The 16,388-nt window shown below is 48.6% G+C and overlaps 1 protein-coding gene across 1 annotated transcript in view; it reads right to left on the bottom strand.

The window, feature by feature from the left end:
• LOC133140231 (2-oxoglutarate dehydrogenase complex component E1-like) overlaps positions 1 to 16,098 on the bottom strand; it is a 44,126-nt gene extending 28,028 nt beyond the window's left edge. The window contains 3 exon segments of the mRNA XM_061259932.1: positions 1,387 to 1,575; positions 13,326 to 13,734; positions 15,950 to 16,098. Coding sequence (XP_061115916.1) covers positions 1,387 to 1,575; positions 13,326 to 13,550 — 414 coding nt within the window. The 5' untranslated portion in view covers positions 13,551 to 13,734; positions 15,950 to 16,098.
• Between the last annotated feature and the right edge of the window lie 290 nt (positions 16,099 to 16,388).

Genomic DNA, 16,388 nt, shown 5'->3' on the forward strand with positions numbered 1-16,388 from the left:
GGAGGAGGAGGAGGTAGAGGAGGAGGAAGAGGGAAGTGATTGAAGAAAAAAAGCACAAACGTGTTTTGGGGAAAAACAGTGACAGAAGACGCAGAGATAAGAAAGAGTGTGAGAGACGGGGACAGGAGGGGGGAGAGGGAGAGAGAGAGAGATGAAAGGAGGAGGGGGAGGGAAGGGAAAAAAGCGACATTAACAGACAGGTTCAGTAACAGACAGGTTCAGTAACAGACAGGTGCATTAACAGACAGGTGCATTGACAGACAGGTGCATTAACAGACAGGTTCATGATCAGCCTGTGCACAGCAGCCATGGAGAAGCACTTCTCACCTGTGTGTGTAACCAGGCAGACACTGGGACATTGTCAAACTGACACTGATGCCCAGTGAGTCGAGTTTGGCTTTGTGATGCCCTGTCGCCTGAGAGCAAGGCAACAGACATCACGTCCTGGAAACGGTGTCCAAGCACACGGCACAACAAAAATACCAGTCCCAAAACATTTACATCTAGTGCTGAGTGAAACTCAACACTTACATAATGTCAAACAATGCGAAACTTACCGTGAACAAGTGTATGCAGAAAAAGCATAAAAATATATTCATGCACATGAGGTAGAAAAAAGTATCGCCTACATTCTACAGACAGCAGCATAGCTCGAGAGCAATGACACTGCACCAGCTTACAGTTCTCCATTTTAACCGCAAAGCCACAAATAGAAGTTATTTCCGCTGCCAGTTATCAGATGCCTCAATTCCACTGAGTGTTGAAGCCTGAAAACATCATTTGCTTGTCAGCCTCATTTTAAAAAAAAGATTCTGGGACACAGATGGCCTTATGAACAGTCGCGCCAATTATGCAACACTGAGCTTTTACTGAATGCGCAATCTCCCTCAAACCAATGAGAGCATTTGGCCTGGTCTTAGGAGAGGACCTGGTGGGGGGGGGTGAGGGGTTAGGGGGAGTAAGAACGTGCCCCTGGAGAGCGAGTGAGGCGTTAGGGGGGTGAGGGCGTGGCCTGGGGGGTGAGTGAGGGGTTAGGGGGGTAGGGCGTGGCCTGGGGGGTGAGTGAGGGGTTAGGGGGGTGAGGGCGTGGCCTGGGGGGTGAGTGAGGGGTTAGGGGGGTAGGGCGTGGCCTGGGGGGTGAGTGAGGCGTTAGGGGGGTGAGGGCGTGGCCTGGGGGGTGAGTGAGGGGTTAGGGGGGTAGGGCGTGGCCTGGGGGGTGAGTGAGGGGTTAGGGGGGTGAGGCGTGCCCTGGGGGGTGAATGAGGGGTTAGGGGGGTGAGTGAGGGGTTGGGGGGTGAGGCGTGCCCTGGGGGGTGAGTGAGGGGTTAGGGGGGTGAGAATGTGCCCCCGGGGGTGGGTGAGGGGTTGGGAGGAACGCGCTCTGACCTGGTAGGCACGGATAAGGGACTGCACGGCCAGATGGTCCTCCACCAGCTTCTCCACGTTGGGCTGGGCCCCCACCAGAGACTGCGCCTGCACCAGCCCCGACAGGCTGACGCCCAGCGGGGGGGGGCTCTGGTAGGCCGCGCCCGGGGGGGCCCCTGCGTTGGCATTCCGGAAGAAAATGTCCCAAGACTGCAAGACAGGAGGAGGAGGAGGATTACTGTAGACCAAAACACAGTAAAGTAGGACTACTGTACACCAGAACACAGTAAAGGAGGATTACTGTACACCAGAACACAGTAAAGGAGGATTACTGTACACCAGAACACAGTAAAGGGGATTACTGTACACCAGAACACAGTAAAGGGGATTACTGTACACCAGAAAACAGTAAAGGGGATTACTGTACATCAGGACACAGTAAAGGGGATTACTGTACACCAGAAAACAGTAAAGGGGATTACTGTACACCAGAAAACAGTAAAGGGGATTACTGTACATCAGGACACAGTAAAGAGGATTACTGTACACCAGGACACGCGGAAGAGGAACAAGCTTAGCCCTTGTAGCCCCAAGCCCAATATGAAGTGTCTCCACCAAGTTCAGAGAATTTTAGTAGGGTTTTAATAGGGACTCAAAACAGTAGTACAGCGGCCATTTTGATTGGTTGAGAAGGTATAAGGTTGAGAGTGGCATATGGTTAAGATTGGAAACGGTGAGCACACCTTATAAAACAGGTTTGAAACTGAGCATTGTTGTTATGTCTGTCAAGCTTACAAGTTTGCATTGATGACAGTGACCAAGGGTCTCACAATGCTATTTCAGTCCATCACATGTTCATAATGAGAAACATGGGTCAGAAGGTTTCTGACCGCACCGGGCCTTTAAACACCACTGACTGCAGACAGGGTACTGGGAAACTGAACGGCCAATGGGAAGAGGGCAGCTCAGACCAACGTTCAAAAGTAGCATTTAAACACATCTGAGCTGTCACTCAGCAGCATTCTGTTAAGACCCTGCAGATCACACAGTGCTGCTTTAACAAACCACTCTGAACACTGAATGACCAGTTGGTATTCGCATATCCAACTGAGATTTGCAAAAACAACTGTGTGCAGACAACGTACTCATTTTAAAGTCAAAACAACAACAAAAAACTGTCATATCTGTGAACAAGCAGTTTTGCACACAAGGCGGCTGAAACTGCAAACACACCTGAGTATGCCAGTACAGGGCTCAGTTTACAGCCTGGATGACGCGTTTGATACTGAATTTGAGCGTGAATTAAAGTTACAAAATGAAAGAACAAGACGACGCGTCTCCAACACAGCTCTCATTTGTTCTGATGTTGTGGGTAAAGCTGCTGGGTGACGGTAAGTGTGTGAGTCTCAAGGGAAGATAATCTTTATACACCACACACACACACACACACACACACACACACACACACACACACACACACACACACACACACACACACACACAGCTCAGGCACACAGGCACTCACACTCACGGACACAGACACAGACACAGGCACAGGCACAGGCACAGGCACAGGCACAGGCACAGGCACAGGCACAGGCACAGGCACAGGCATAGGCATAGGCAGTTCCCCCTGCGACCAGCAGAGGGAGCTGGGGGGCTCAGGCTGAAGAGAGCAGCAGTGTGGGTGAACGGGGTCTGGGCATTAACAAGGCTCATTACCACAGAGTGAGAGAGAGCGAGAGAGAGAGCAGTGCACGTGGGGAGGAGAAGTGTCATAGGTGGCGTTATAGGGGGCAGGGCAGTGTGTGATCAACACCAAAAAGCATGCAGTACTGAATTAGACTGCAGCAATTCAATTCAATTGTATCTGCGCTTTTCACAGCAGACTGTCCCAAACGCGCTTTACATAAGTAACAGATTCTGGCCCTCGAATCCAAATCCAGCTCCTGGTTTTCTTTTCTACCGGGCAATTAGTACCGCACCATTGGCCGGACTGTCTTCACACCTGAGCCTCAGGTACAGGGAGGGTGGAAAGACGGCAGTTCTCGGCCCTCGAGACGCTGATCCCTGGTTTAGACAGAGGCCAGCAGGCACTGGAAGAGTCTCTGTATCTGATGACAGCGTCTTGGGCGTACCCGGAGTGAACAGTGGGGATAATGGCAGGTCAGCAGGGGGGAAACGACGTAGGCAGGACGGCTCTCTGGAGAGTGGAGTGGACTCATAAAAAAAGCAGGATATTGCTGTGCTATCAGTGCAGTTGAACACCTCGGGACGCACAGCTTGTTCTCTCGGCTGTGTGGAAAAACAGCCAGGTTTTACAGCCCGCACTTCAAACGGCCACATGAAGCCAGCCTGCCCTTCAGTCACCCTGAGCGCAGTACGGATACAGGAACAGTCTGAAGACGCATTCCACGATTTCAAACATGCCTCCATGATTTCAAACATGCATCCATGACTTCAAACATGCATCCATGACTTCAAACATGCATCCATGACTTCAAACATGCATCCATGATTTCATTTTTTAAGGGCAAAGACAAGCAAGTTGGAGGCAATGTGGGATAAAGCCAGAATGCTACAACAGAACTGGGGCGCAAATTTAGATAACAAATGCAATGCCTTTAAAGAATCTCAGAAATCCCACCTTAATTATGTATTCTTCATTTAAGCAAGAAAGACATTTTATGTTCAACACACTTTTTGTTCGAAGTCATTACAGTTATTAAAAATACACAAGACAAAAAGAAAACATTTTATAGCAACGGGATAAAAAAAAAAAGTAATCTATGGCTATTCAATGTCACACAACTTAAATGCTGTTAAAAACTGTATTTTCAAGGTACTTTGAGTGAATGTGAAGGACTAGAAAGCATTATAATGAAATGCCCTTTCCAAATGATCATGTCAAACTCAGTGTGAATGAATGAGTCTCCAAAGATACTAATAGGGTCATTCTGTGAAAAATCATGGTGTGGGGGGTGAGCCCTCCAAATTTGCTCAAACTTTGTGTAAATGTGCGTTGTACATTCAATAAAAAAGCAAAACATTCGCACATTCGCCTCGTTAAATGTTTCGCTCTAGAGATATTCGCTCTTAAAACGGATGGGAGTGGCACCCAAAAAGAGACTCACGAACAGAAGCTGGAGTTTGTCCAATTCGAAGTCATATCCTTGGCATTTGGAAAAAACAGAAATTCTCTTTGAACTGATCCAAACGTGCCAAGGCATTGCAGTATCAACTAAATGCATGACATGACTTCCTGATTTCTGTGACTTATCTAAATCATCAGTCTGGATATAATATTTTCAGGTTCTCCTCCTTAACGATACTAAAACTCTTTGCATTTGAATGGATCTCCATAGGATTTGGGGGATGAGGACTAGATTCAGCTGTAAAGTACTCAGCAATGGAAGAACCTTGTTTTCCATCCATCCATCCATTATCTGAACCCGCTTATCCCGATCAGGGTCGCAGGGGGGCTGGAGCCTATCCCAGCATACATTGGGCGAAAGGCAGGAATACACCCTGGGCAGGTCGCCAGTCTATCGCAGGGCACAGACACCATTCACTCACACACTCATACCTACGGGCAATTTAGACTCTCCAATCAGCCTAACGTGCATGTCTTTGGACTGTGGGAGGAAACCGGAGTAACCGGAGGAAACCCACGCAGACACTGGGAGAACATGCAAACTCCGCACAGAGAGGCCCCGGCCAACGGGGATTCGAACCCAGGACCTCCTTGCTGTGAGGCGGCAGTGCTACCCACTGCACCATCCGTGCCGCCCAGAACCTTGTTTTATTTTAGTTAATTTAAGCACGGCCCGTTTAATTTTATATGCCAAGATGCCGAATGAATCCACTCGCATGCAGTCAGAGAGGACTGACCCATGTGGCACAGTACCGCTGTCAAATTCTGTCTGTTACAAAGTCTGCTACATTTTGCCATTTAAACAGTAATAACTGAATTACTACATTTTACAATTAAACGCTTTCCCATGTTATTTGCTGGCTTCATGCAGAGCTGTATATTAATCTCAGGAGAACCATGAAAGCCAGGTCTATACTCGCAAAAGTGTAATTCTTGGGAGTGCCAAGACACACAAACTGGTTTATTTGTGCCCCAGGGTGGTAACTGTTTATAGCTGTTCCATAATAATCAGTTACGAGATAAATATCTTACCAGATCTCTAATGCCCCCTGAGGGTTAACATTAAGACCTGTGATGTGGCTTAATGAGGTGAAATGGGCGACAGCGCTCCGGTTCCTTCAGGGAGTTTAACATTTCCACCGAACGCGCGCCAGGGCCCCGCCAGTCACAGCCACCGCCCCTCCTGCCGGTCACACCGCCCTCCCGCCGGTCACACTGCCCTCCCGCCGGTCACACCGCCCTCCCGCCGGTCACACCGCCCCTCCTGCCGGTCACACCGCCCCTCCTGCCGGTCACACCTCCCCTCCTGCCGGTCACACCTCCCCTCCTGCCGGTCACACCTCCCCTCCTGCCGGTCACACCTCCCCTCCCGCCGGTCACACCTCCCCTCCCGCCGGTCACACCGCCCTCCCGCCGGTCACACCGCCCCTCCCGCCGGTCACACCGCCCTCCCGCCGGTCACACCGCCCCTCCCGCCGATCACCGCCCCTCCCGCCGGTCACACCGCCCCTCCTGCCGGTCACACCGCCCCTCCCTCCGGTCACACCGCCCCTCCCGCCGGTCACACCGCCCCTCCTGCCAGGACAGCCCCGTGACGGCCCACACGCTGCAGAGCATCAAAATGCCGCCCCGTCCATTCCATCCTTATATCTTTACGAGCCAAAGTCGGGAGAGCACGAACAACACCATACCATTTTCCCATCATCCCACCTTACGTTACATTAGTTATTTCGTTGATGTTTTTATTTTATTTTACCCAAAGCGACTTATAGCTGATTAGTCTAAGCAGGTGACAATCCCCCCTGGGGCCCCCAAGGGCCCAACAGCTGTGTGGATCTTATCGCGGCTACACTGGGGCTTGCCGGACCAACTCCCCAGTGTCCCAGTCATGTACCTCAGCCACTAGGCTACAGGCATCCCCAACTTTTCCCAGAGTTGTTTAAAAATGATTTATCGTGATTTCGTTAACCTTTAAAAATGTTACATTTCCTCTCAGAAAATATACACAGGAATTCCTGGAGTGCAGAAAGTCATCTCCAAAGGTACGTGAAGGACGAACGCCTGATTGTACCACCATTACCGTGGTTCCAGTCACTGTAATTAGCTCATAAATCAGATGCCTCTTTTAATGTGGTAGGCTGAGTAATTACCTCAATTCTGTTCTCCTGTATTTATGCGGGTTGTTCAGTCTAGTCAGCATACATCCGAATGTGTGTGTGTGTGTGTGTGTGTGTGTGTGTGTGTGTGTGTGTTTGTGCCTGCATAGGTGTGTGCACTGGTGCGTGTCTGTGTGTGTGTGGTGTGCGTGTAAGCACCTGTGCACATATGGGTGTGTCTGTGTGTGTTGGTAATGTGCTACATTTACTCCCTAACATTAACTTAAGTACGTTTTAAATAAATGTAGCTGATTTTTACCTTTACTCTGTTCTATTGGGGTATATCCCTCTCGCAAAATTTTATTCAAATTATAAATAGTATTACTATTTTATTACAAGTGCATTTTTACTTTTTATACTTTATTTATGTTGATCTTGCTGTACGTAGGCTATTTCAGGCTGTGATCCTCCGGTTCCGTAGCCATTGTATGGCTTCTACAATTAAATATTATAATAAATGTTATTAATTATTGTCAAATATTAAATCAGATCCTTTGAAGCAACTCGCTAATGCCGTAGTTTCTTCGGTGGATACTGTCGTACTCTCACTCGAGCAGCTATTGGGAGTCATTACTCGAGTCATTATTATTTTAAAGTAACAATACATTCTGCTACTCTGCCCACCTCTGCCTACAGAATACGGAACAAGCCGGTAATAACACGGCACATAAAATAACATCTTTCAGAAGAGCCACACCAGCGCTGGGCTCAACAGCCGTGAGCACTGAACGCACGATGAGCCACAGAAAGCCCTAATTAAAGACCGCTAACTGCGCTATCGTGCCTTCATTAGCCGGCAAACAGAGGGCAGGGGATTTAAAGACAAAGATTCAGTCGCAGCCAGCACTGGGAGGGGAAGTGTTCACACTAAAGGCAGAAAAAAATGAGCTATGGAGCGCGGAGATAACCGGCCTTTTAATCGATCCATTAAATCAACTTGCGGCAAGAGTGCGGACAGGCGCTGGAATATTTCTGCTTTGAAGAAGCGCCGTCCGCCCCATTAGTGACACAACGACTCTCAGCGCGGTGCTGATTCTGCGACGGCCCAACCTTGATCACAGCGCCTGGTTCTGCACTCTCTCTCCAGTGGGCTCAGGGAAGTCAGACAGGCCTGGTTCTGTACTCTCTCTCCAGTGGGCCCAGTGAAGTCAGACAGGCCTGGTTCTGTACTCTCTCTCGAGCGAGCCCAGGGAAGTCAGACAGGCCTGGTTCTGCACTCTCTCTCTCGCTCCAGCGAGCCCAGTGAAGTCAGACAGGCCCCTGTGAGTAGTGAGGGCCAGCCGACTGACAGGAGCGGGGGTCAGACTCGGTCCCGGGGCCCCCCCACCCCCCCACACACACTCCCACAAGGACTGGGTCACACGTTGAAGGGGAAAATCTTACCCTTCATTTGCTTACTTTACCCTGCAGACACGAATAAACTGCACAAGACCACACAGCTCGAGTGCTACTCCAGTGTAAGGTCTTACGTAAGGCCCTGGCTGGGACATAAGAAACCAAGACTGCACTATGGCTTCGTACCACGGACGTTTCAGAACCTGCCGGCAAAAAGGGCTGGGAGGCGCGCTACGGGATGAACATGCGCGGACACACGCACACACCAAGTCCTAGGTAAAATACGTGATGCTTTAGGATTCTAAAACTTTTCTATGCTTTACTGAGCTCGTCTAGTGTATTGGAAACAAAGAAATACTCTCAAAAAGTGCAAGCACCACCTCTTCGTTGGCCTGATTGCACCAGGCAAGACCAATTGAGAAGAGAAAAGTATTTGAATCTAAAACAATTACATATTCGCCCCAGGTGTCTCCCACACACACAAACACACACGTTACATATTACATTAATGGCATTTGGCAGACGCTCTTATCCAGAGCGACGTACAGTTGATTAGATTAAGCAGGATACAATCCGCCCCTGGAGCAATGCAGGGTTAACGGCCTTGCTCAAGGACCCAACAGCTGTGCGGATCTTATTGTGGCTACACCGGGGATTGAACCACCGACCTTGCGTGTCCCAGTTCTTTGCCTTAACCACTACGCTACAGGCCGCACGCACGCACGCACGCACGCACGCACGCACGCACGCACGCACGCACGCACGCACGCACGCACACTTTGCAAAGAGCCCTTTTAGATTCCACTGATAAATGACAGGACCCCTATAGCCCCTCCAGAAATATCCCCAAAACACCTGTTCAGGCAGCGACCCCTGAGTCAGTTCTGCCGTCCCATGGCGGTTCTGCAGGCTGATATGCAGGCTGATTGGAGAGTCTAAATTGCCCGTATGAGGGTGTGAGTGAATGGTGTGTGTGCCCTGCGATGGCCTGGCGACCTGTCCAGGGTGTATTCCTGCCTTTCGCCCAATGTATGCTGGGATAGGCTCCAGCCCCCTGCGACCCTGTTCAGGATAAGCGGGTTAGGATAATGAATTCTTTTTTGAAATACATGAAACCAGAGGCTATAATGTCAGTAACAAATGTGCTGATCGTGAACGTCATCGCTTTCCGAATGACACCCATTAGATTACATTAATGGCAATGGAATGTCATGAAAGATGTCAGTTCAACATAAAAAACACAATTCAGGATATTAAACTGAATCAGTTTTATTACGGATTCCTCCCTTGAGCCGAGTACTTTTCTTGCACGAGATAAATATGACTGTGCACAGTTGCATAAGAGGACATGGTTTTGGTTCATGGGCGGAGAAAATACATAACCACAAAGCAGAACACAAGTGAGCATAAGATCCATCCCAGAACTAATTTTAAAAAATTAAACCTCACCCAATATCTAACACTGAATATGAGAAGAAAGCAAGGACATTATGTAATATTTTAATAAACTTTAGAACCTTAAAAACCTTACGTAAGCAAACGCAGCCTTACAGGCTGTGTACAGTGACACGGGGGAACGAGGCTTGCTGTTATGAAACGACCACACCACCCCCAGCCCCACCCCCACCCCGCCCCTTCACCAAATGAGCTGGGCTCCTTCTGCTGACCTTGCTTTTCTGAACTGGTCCTGAAGGCCCCAGGCAGGGAGCTAGCACGCTAGCTAGCTCGGTGCCCGTCACCAATGCGCAGGCTAACATGCTACTAATAGCGAGGTAGCCTGGGCCATGCGCGGAGCTAGCTAGCTCTGTGCCCGTCATCCATGCGCAGGCTAACGTGCTAATAATACAGAGATAGCCTGGGCCATGCGTGCTCTATGCCCGTCATCCATGCGCAGGCTAACGTGCTAATAATAGCGAGGTAGCCTGGGCCATGCGTGGAGCTAGCTTGCTCTGCGCCCGTCATCCATGCGCAGGCTAACGGGCTAATAATAGTGGGGGAGCCTGGGCCCGGTGGATCAGGGCAGAGGCATGACGAGGCCCCGGGGCTATTAATACACCGCTGAGATCCCAGCAATGTGACCCGTGGCAACAGGCCTTCGCGCGTAGCCAGCATAGGTTGCCCGTTCCCTGGCCGACTGCACGCCTTCGCCTGCGTCAGAGTCAGCGCGGCCGACACGCCGCAAGTAAGGCCATCTGAAGGTCATCCACCAGGAAGTGATCAGCGGTGGGTAACGCAGGGGGGGGGGGTCTGCACTGATGGAAGAGCGGTGAGTCATACTAACGATCACCAGCACTTGGAACCGTACCTCCCCCCCCCCCAGGGGTTTCAGCCCACTTGTCCCCGGGGTACGATTTGCACTTTGTCGCATGTCACTCTGGCTTAAGACTGTCCGCCAAATGACAGTTACGCAATGTCCAGGTGTAATACTTGTGTTAGGGGTAACGTCAAAATGAACGCCTTCAGCATTTGGCGTTTTATCTGCGTTATATCCTTTTTCTGTTGCGAAACAAAGCGTGCGCTTCTTCCAAGCAACGACTTCATGCTTAATGAGGAGTAAAATAACAAAGATACGCACAGCAGCCAGAGTGCAAGGCAGTAGGGTAAGTAGTGATTATAATCAAAGCAGAGCCTGCCCACCAAACTCAATATAATTATTTCTTAGTATAAAAACAGCGTTTTTGACCCATAGTGAATCTTCCTCAGATAAAACTAAAAGTAACCATTTCCCCTCATTTAAAGACGAGCCAATTAAAATTCTCCGGTGAGTCATTTCCTTCGACCTTCACAGGAACTGAAGCTCGACTTGACACAGGAAAACCTACATGTTTGTATTCATATTTATATTTCAAATGAAAGACGGCAGAGCAGAAGTGTTTATGCATGCCTGTCGATTGCTTTTGATAACATCAGGATCACTCCGTTCTGTTCATTTAAAAAATGAAAAAATTAAAATGAAAAAGACCTGAATGGGCATAAGGAGGATGTTTGCGTTTATGAAGCCTTTCTTACTCTGCAACATTCTTACTTCTTTCAAAAAAGAAGGCTTTCTTCTGGGGAAAAGATTCCAAGAATTTACAACAAGAAAAACACTTCACGTAAGCAATCACCGAAATGTGTGTGTGCGTGACAGAGCTGGCCAATGAGTGAACCAGCTACCAGCTGCCCCCAGGCAACTACAGAACTCCATAGATAATACTGAAACAGGAAAAACACTGCCCTAACTTTGGTTCAGAAATATTTCCGTACGCTCTACTTAAACCAGCTACCTCCCCGCCCATTTACCTGAGTTTACCTGAGTGTTTTGTTTGTGGGGTTGTTTTGTTGTAGTTTTTTTACTGAAAAGGGCCATTGGTAGGATTGTCAGCATTTGAAAAATGATCAAAGATTATCAAAGATCAATTATCAAATGGACAACTTCACTTGTCCATTACTAAACTCACTGCTTGAAACAACCGCAGTCGGAAAGGTTGACAAACGGTCTAATTAAGCGCCCAGGTGCCTCTATTGACTGTTCCGACTGCAAGTACAGCCATTTTGTTGTCCGTGTAGTCGAACCACTCTTGTCTGGCATTTTGACAGCAAGCTGTTTAGGGGTTTAATCCACATTACAGGCTCAACAAAACATTGCCAAACGTCGCTTTCTCTTGACGGCCGAACGTCAGTTGGCCAAGTTAGTCAAATATTTAGCGAGGAGAGTCAGGAGGCTTTTGAATACTCCATCTCTGTACAAACACTCTCTCATTCTCAAAGGTCAAATCGTTGACACTAGAGGACTCATTTACGAAATTAAATTGGTGTCGGGAGAACACATTGACAGGAAAGCACCGCATTGCCGGCCTGCTTCTGTCCTCCCCCACACACTGGACCCGGTAGGACGCCAGGGGTTGGAGCCAGACTTGAATGTAGTAGCGAGTAATGGGAAATAAAATAGCCCCATAATTCTGAAGCATCGCTGCACCGCTCCCCTTTGCTACACGGACACAAACGTAAAGCCTACAGAGGTATTGGAAAGGGTGGGAGGGTCAGGCGGCGAAGCCTAGGAAGAAAACGGAAATGAAACTACGGCCGTTTTGGTCCCGAGGTTTTTGAGAAATGTTTAGCCTACATTTCGAAATACAAGTTTTATATTGCCTTTAAAAGTCTGATATCCTCCATTCACTGTAATGGAGCTCCAATGTTTTGCCCCCAACATGCAGAGAACAGTCTTACTTCTGGGTCTTCAGCTTCGGAAGCTGAAGGCAAGCCAAATGTGCACCTCTATAAACTCTACAGCAGCACAGCTCAACTCCACGTCCTGCGGGCCGCAGTGTCTGCAGTGCTACTCAACTCCACGTCCTGCAGTGTCTGCAGCGTAACTCAACTCCACGTCCTGCGGGCCGCAGTGTCTGCAGGCATTTGCTTCTGCCGTGTGCTACACCACCTGATTTCACTAATTGGCTTATCTGAACCAAGCAGGTAAAATAATTAGTGTGGTGTAGCACACGGTAGGAGCAAATACCTGCATACACTGCGGCCCGCAGGACGTGGAGTTCAGCAGCGCTGCTCAACAGTAAACAAGTTTAGGTCGAGGGCCGAGCCATTTCAGGATTTTGTGGCGACTTCTGCTCTTAATTATTTAATTGGCTCAATCGCACTGCATCTTGGTCATTTCTATCGGCAGCAGCTACAGTCACAGACTGCAGGTGTGTCCTGAAGATCCAGTGCAGGAGAGAACCAGTGTAATCTATAGAGCTGTCAGAAAACTAAAATGAAAGTAACCGGCTGGAACAAAAACCAGCAGGCGGGACGGCTCTATAGGACTGCAGTTGAGCACCCCATAGGTTAGATTGAAACCTGGCAAAACTGTGCCAGTAAAGGCAGATTTCCGGGAGGTTTCCGTTGCAAAGTCCAACCCACATTTATACCCATGAAAACAGTCACTCCATCAGATTACTCTTCGGAAACGGGCCTTGTGTAACTGTGTGATTGTAGTGTGGTACCACCTCCCCCCCCCTTCCCCTCGTCGGAGCAGGTCACCCTGCCAGCCCGTGGCACATCCTCTGCCCCCTCCAGGGGCCCACACCAGGGGCCCACACCAGGGGGCCCACACCAGGGGGCCCACACCAGGGGGCCCACACCAGGAGGCCCACACCAGGAGGCCCACACCAGGGGGCCCACACCAGGAGGCCCACACCAGGAGGCCCACACCAGGGGGCCCACACCAGGGGGCCCACACCAGGAGGCCCACACCAGGGGGCCCACACCAGGGGGCCCACACCAGGGGGCCCACACCAGGAGGCCCACACCAGGGGCTCACACCAGGCTCCAGTCTTTACCTTATGCACACTCTTGGGGTTCTCCAGCCAGGCGTAGTACATCTCCTCCACGTAGTTGGAGCTGGTGCCATTGAGGAAGGGCTCAGCAGCCACAGGCGCAGTGTAGCACCTCATTGGCTGAAACGTCCTTGGGCCCGGCCCCTGTCTCGGCTGCGTGGCGTTCTGCACAGTCTGAGAGGCCGTCAGGGGCCTCAGCCGAGAAGCACAAGTCCTTAAGCGGTGCATCGCAGTCTTTGAGCACACACCTCCCGCCTGGGAAATCCACAACTGGGGAGCGCAGAAACTCTTCCTCCAAAATGTGGTTTATTTTTTTTTTTTTCTCTCTCCCCCTTTTCGGATGTTCCAAAGGAAACCTCCTTCTTGGATGTCTTGTCTTCAATCACGTTCCTCGTTTGTTTTCTTCCACTACCTAAAAATAAAGTCAAAAAGCATATGTAAGACATCAACAGGTACAGAGGTATTATATCCTACTTGAAAGCCAGGCAATGAAACCACATTGGCTCACCACACAAACTGGCATAACCGGCAGACATAAACACCTAATGGGAGGTTGAAGAAGAGCAAGAACAGTTTATAACGTCCACAATAATAATTATTATTATTATTACACGTGGATGTGCACCTAAAAATTAAAAACATTTTGTCCCAACAAGAGAGGAAGCAGAACTGAGTGGCAGCGTTGCAGTGATGGAGAACTGCGTTCTGCTGGTGGTGTCAGCCTGGGGAACCGCGGAACACACACAGGGGCCCCACCCCAGACATCATAAGATCACCCAAAGTTTATTATTGCCAAAGAACCACAATCATTATTACCGTGCTTGGTAACCAGAACATACCAGGCGTTGTGTGATTCGGCCTGCCAGAATTAGATCTACACGTATGTGACTGGGGTCGAACAGCTGTGTGTTGTTTTAAATATATATTTTTTTATTTAACTCATATACAAAAACAGTGTGTTCCCTATAATAGAAGGAAAATAATAAGTATTTAATCACCTCAATTTAGGTTTAAATGGCAGGCAAGTACTGCTTTTAAGTACTGACAACATGACAACAAAGAAATGAAGCACGTGAAGGCCATAACATTTTGAGGCTACCGACTCAGATGTAATTCACGCCTTCACAGGCAATGTAGAATACCGGTCCACATTTACAAAGTGCATTTACATGAACAGTGCTATAAGAACTTGATGAAATTGCGATGGGAAAATGTGCTTACGTAATCATGATGGGGGAAATGAAAAATAAATGTAGGTGCTTTACTCAATATCAAATTTATTAATCAATGTATAAGACAATGTATGTAATAATATAATGGGAATACAACTGACATGCTACTTAGGCAAATGGTGAACGCATCAAATCAAGTGAAGTGAATATGCCCAAAGCCAAAGGCAAATGCCCCTCCTTGAACCACGGTCACTCAGGTCAAATTCTGCGGTAAGCACTGCCTTACGGGCAAACACGTGTAGGTTTGTTGCATTTTGGGTGAAGAACACGGGTGACTATTAACGTAGAACGGTTCACAAAATCGATGCTATTTAAAAAGCCTTGATCGAGCACACCTTCCGCCTAGTTGTGGACAAGTGTGTGACAGGCCTGAAACTGCTCGTTGTCTTGCTTCCAAAGATGGGAGACGTCCGTGCTCCCATTGTTTGCGAAGGATACACCGAGATTTCCGCTGGAATTCCGTTCAGGAAAATAACTGACTTTAAAACATTGGAGTGGCCACTTGCATTGTCTAATGCACGCTGAAATAGAGTAAGCGTGGGTCAGTAGAGTGCCAGCTAGCTTTGCTAGCTAACACAGCAGCGCCTAAAAGTGAGCCTTGCCAGGAGAAAACTGTCAAAGAAATCAATCTGGTAAATACACCACCTGGTGCACGGCATAAAGCAATGGGATCGAGTAAGAAACCGCTAAACGCGAATGGTGTTTTTCACAATACAGCAGTGTTTTGACCTTGTGTCCTTACGATATTCTCCATTCTCCTTCAAGCTTGCCAGCCAAGCCCTAAACCGCCCGTGTGCCTTCAAACAGAGCTGATTGGCTCAATGAAATGGCCCCGCCTTACACCCAGCCGGGTATGCTTCACAGTGGACCCTGAACACGCCAATCATTATGTCCTTTCCCTGCACATCCGAGTTTACAAAAATATTTTCTTGTTAACCCAAGTTACCTTCAGATAACTAAGTTCAAATGAGCTAACCGTTCATCTTACTAAGTGATCATGTACACACTAGGTTTCCTTCAACACGAAATACATATCTTAGCTAGCATTGGCTACCCAGCTAACCAACTAGCTAGCTGGCAAGACAGCTAGCTACATGCTGTATAGTGGAGCTAATAACGTTAGCCAGCTAGTCAAATACACATTAGCGCAATAGTCAGCTGTCTCACTGTCAAGCGTAGTTAACCTTGGTTCACAAACTTGCAATCTAACTTAGCTGGATAGATAGCTGGCTCCCAAAGTTAGTGGGAACAGCACGCTACCTAGGTTACGTCGTTACATCGTGTGTAGCTCGCGGCACTTTCCCTCAATGATCTAACATGGCATTAGCTAAAACACAGTACGGGAATTGCCAATAACCCGAAATCTAAACAAGAAGCGAACACGGGTGCACTTACTTTAAGTCTCTTTCCAGCCGTCTGGGAGGTGAAAGTATGCAAATAATTTCCACAAAATGAATATGGCTAACGGCTCCGACTACAGCCGCGGTTCCTACCGACTCTCCTCAGTCTCCTGACTGGTGGAAATGACAACGAGAAGCAACCCAAAGCTGGGGCCTAGTGCGTCATTACGCTCAGACGTCAATGTACCGCAACAACTTGCACGGCAAACTTCGTCCCACTGCCTGCATGGAACAAAAGTTGCATTCAGCCTAGGATGCATCTAGCATTTGTTGCATACAGACAGTGATATTGAAATTTAAACGAATACATGTTTTTTCTAATGTTAAGTTGGAATGAAAGGAAAAATGGTATGTTCCAATTAAATTCAATTTTAGCCGAACATGATGGTGTTCAGTAGTCACCGTAGCACCGCGTGCTGTGATCGCTTTGAATA

Source organism: Conger conger, chromosome 11 (assembly GCF_963514075.1).
Source record: "Conger conger chromosome 11, fConCon1.1, whole genome shotgun sequence".
Taxonomy (NCBI): domain Eukaryota; kingdom Metazoa; phylum Chordata; class Actinopteri; order Anguilliformes; family Congridae; genus Conger; species Conger conger.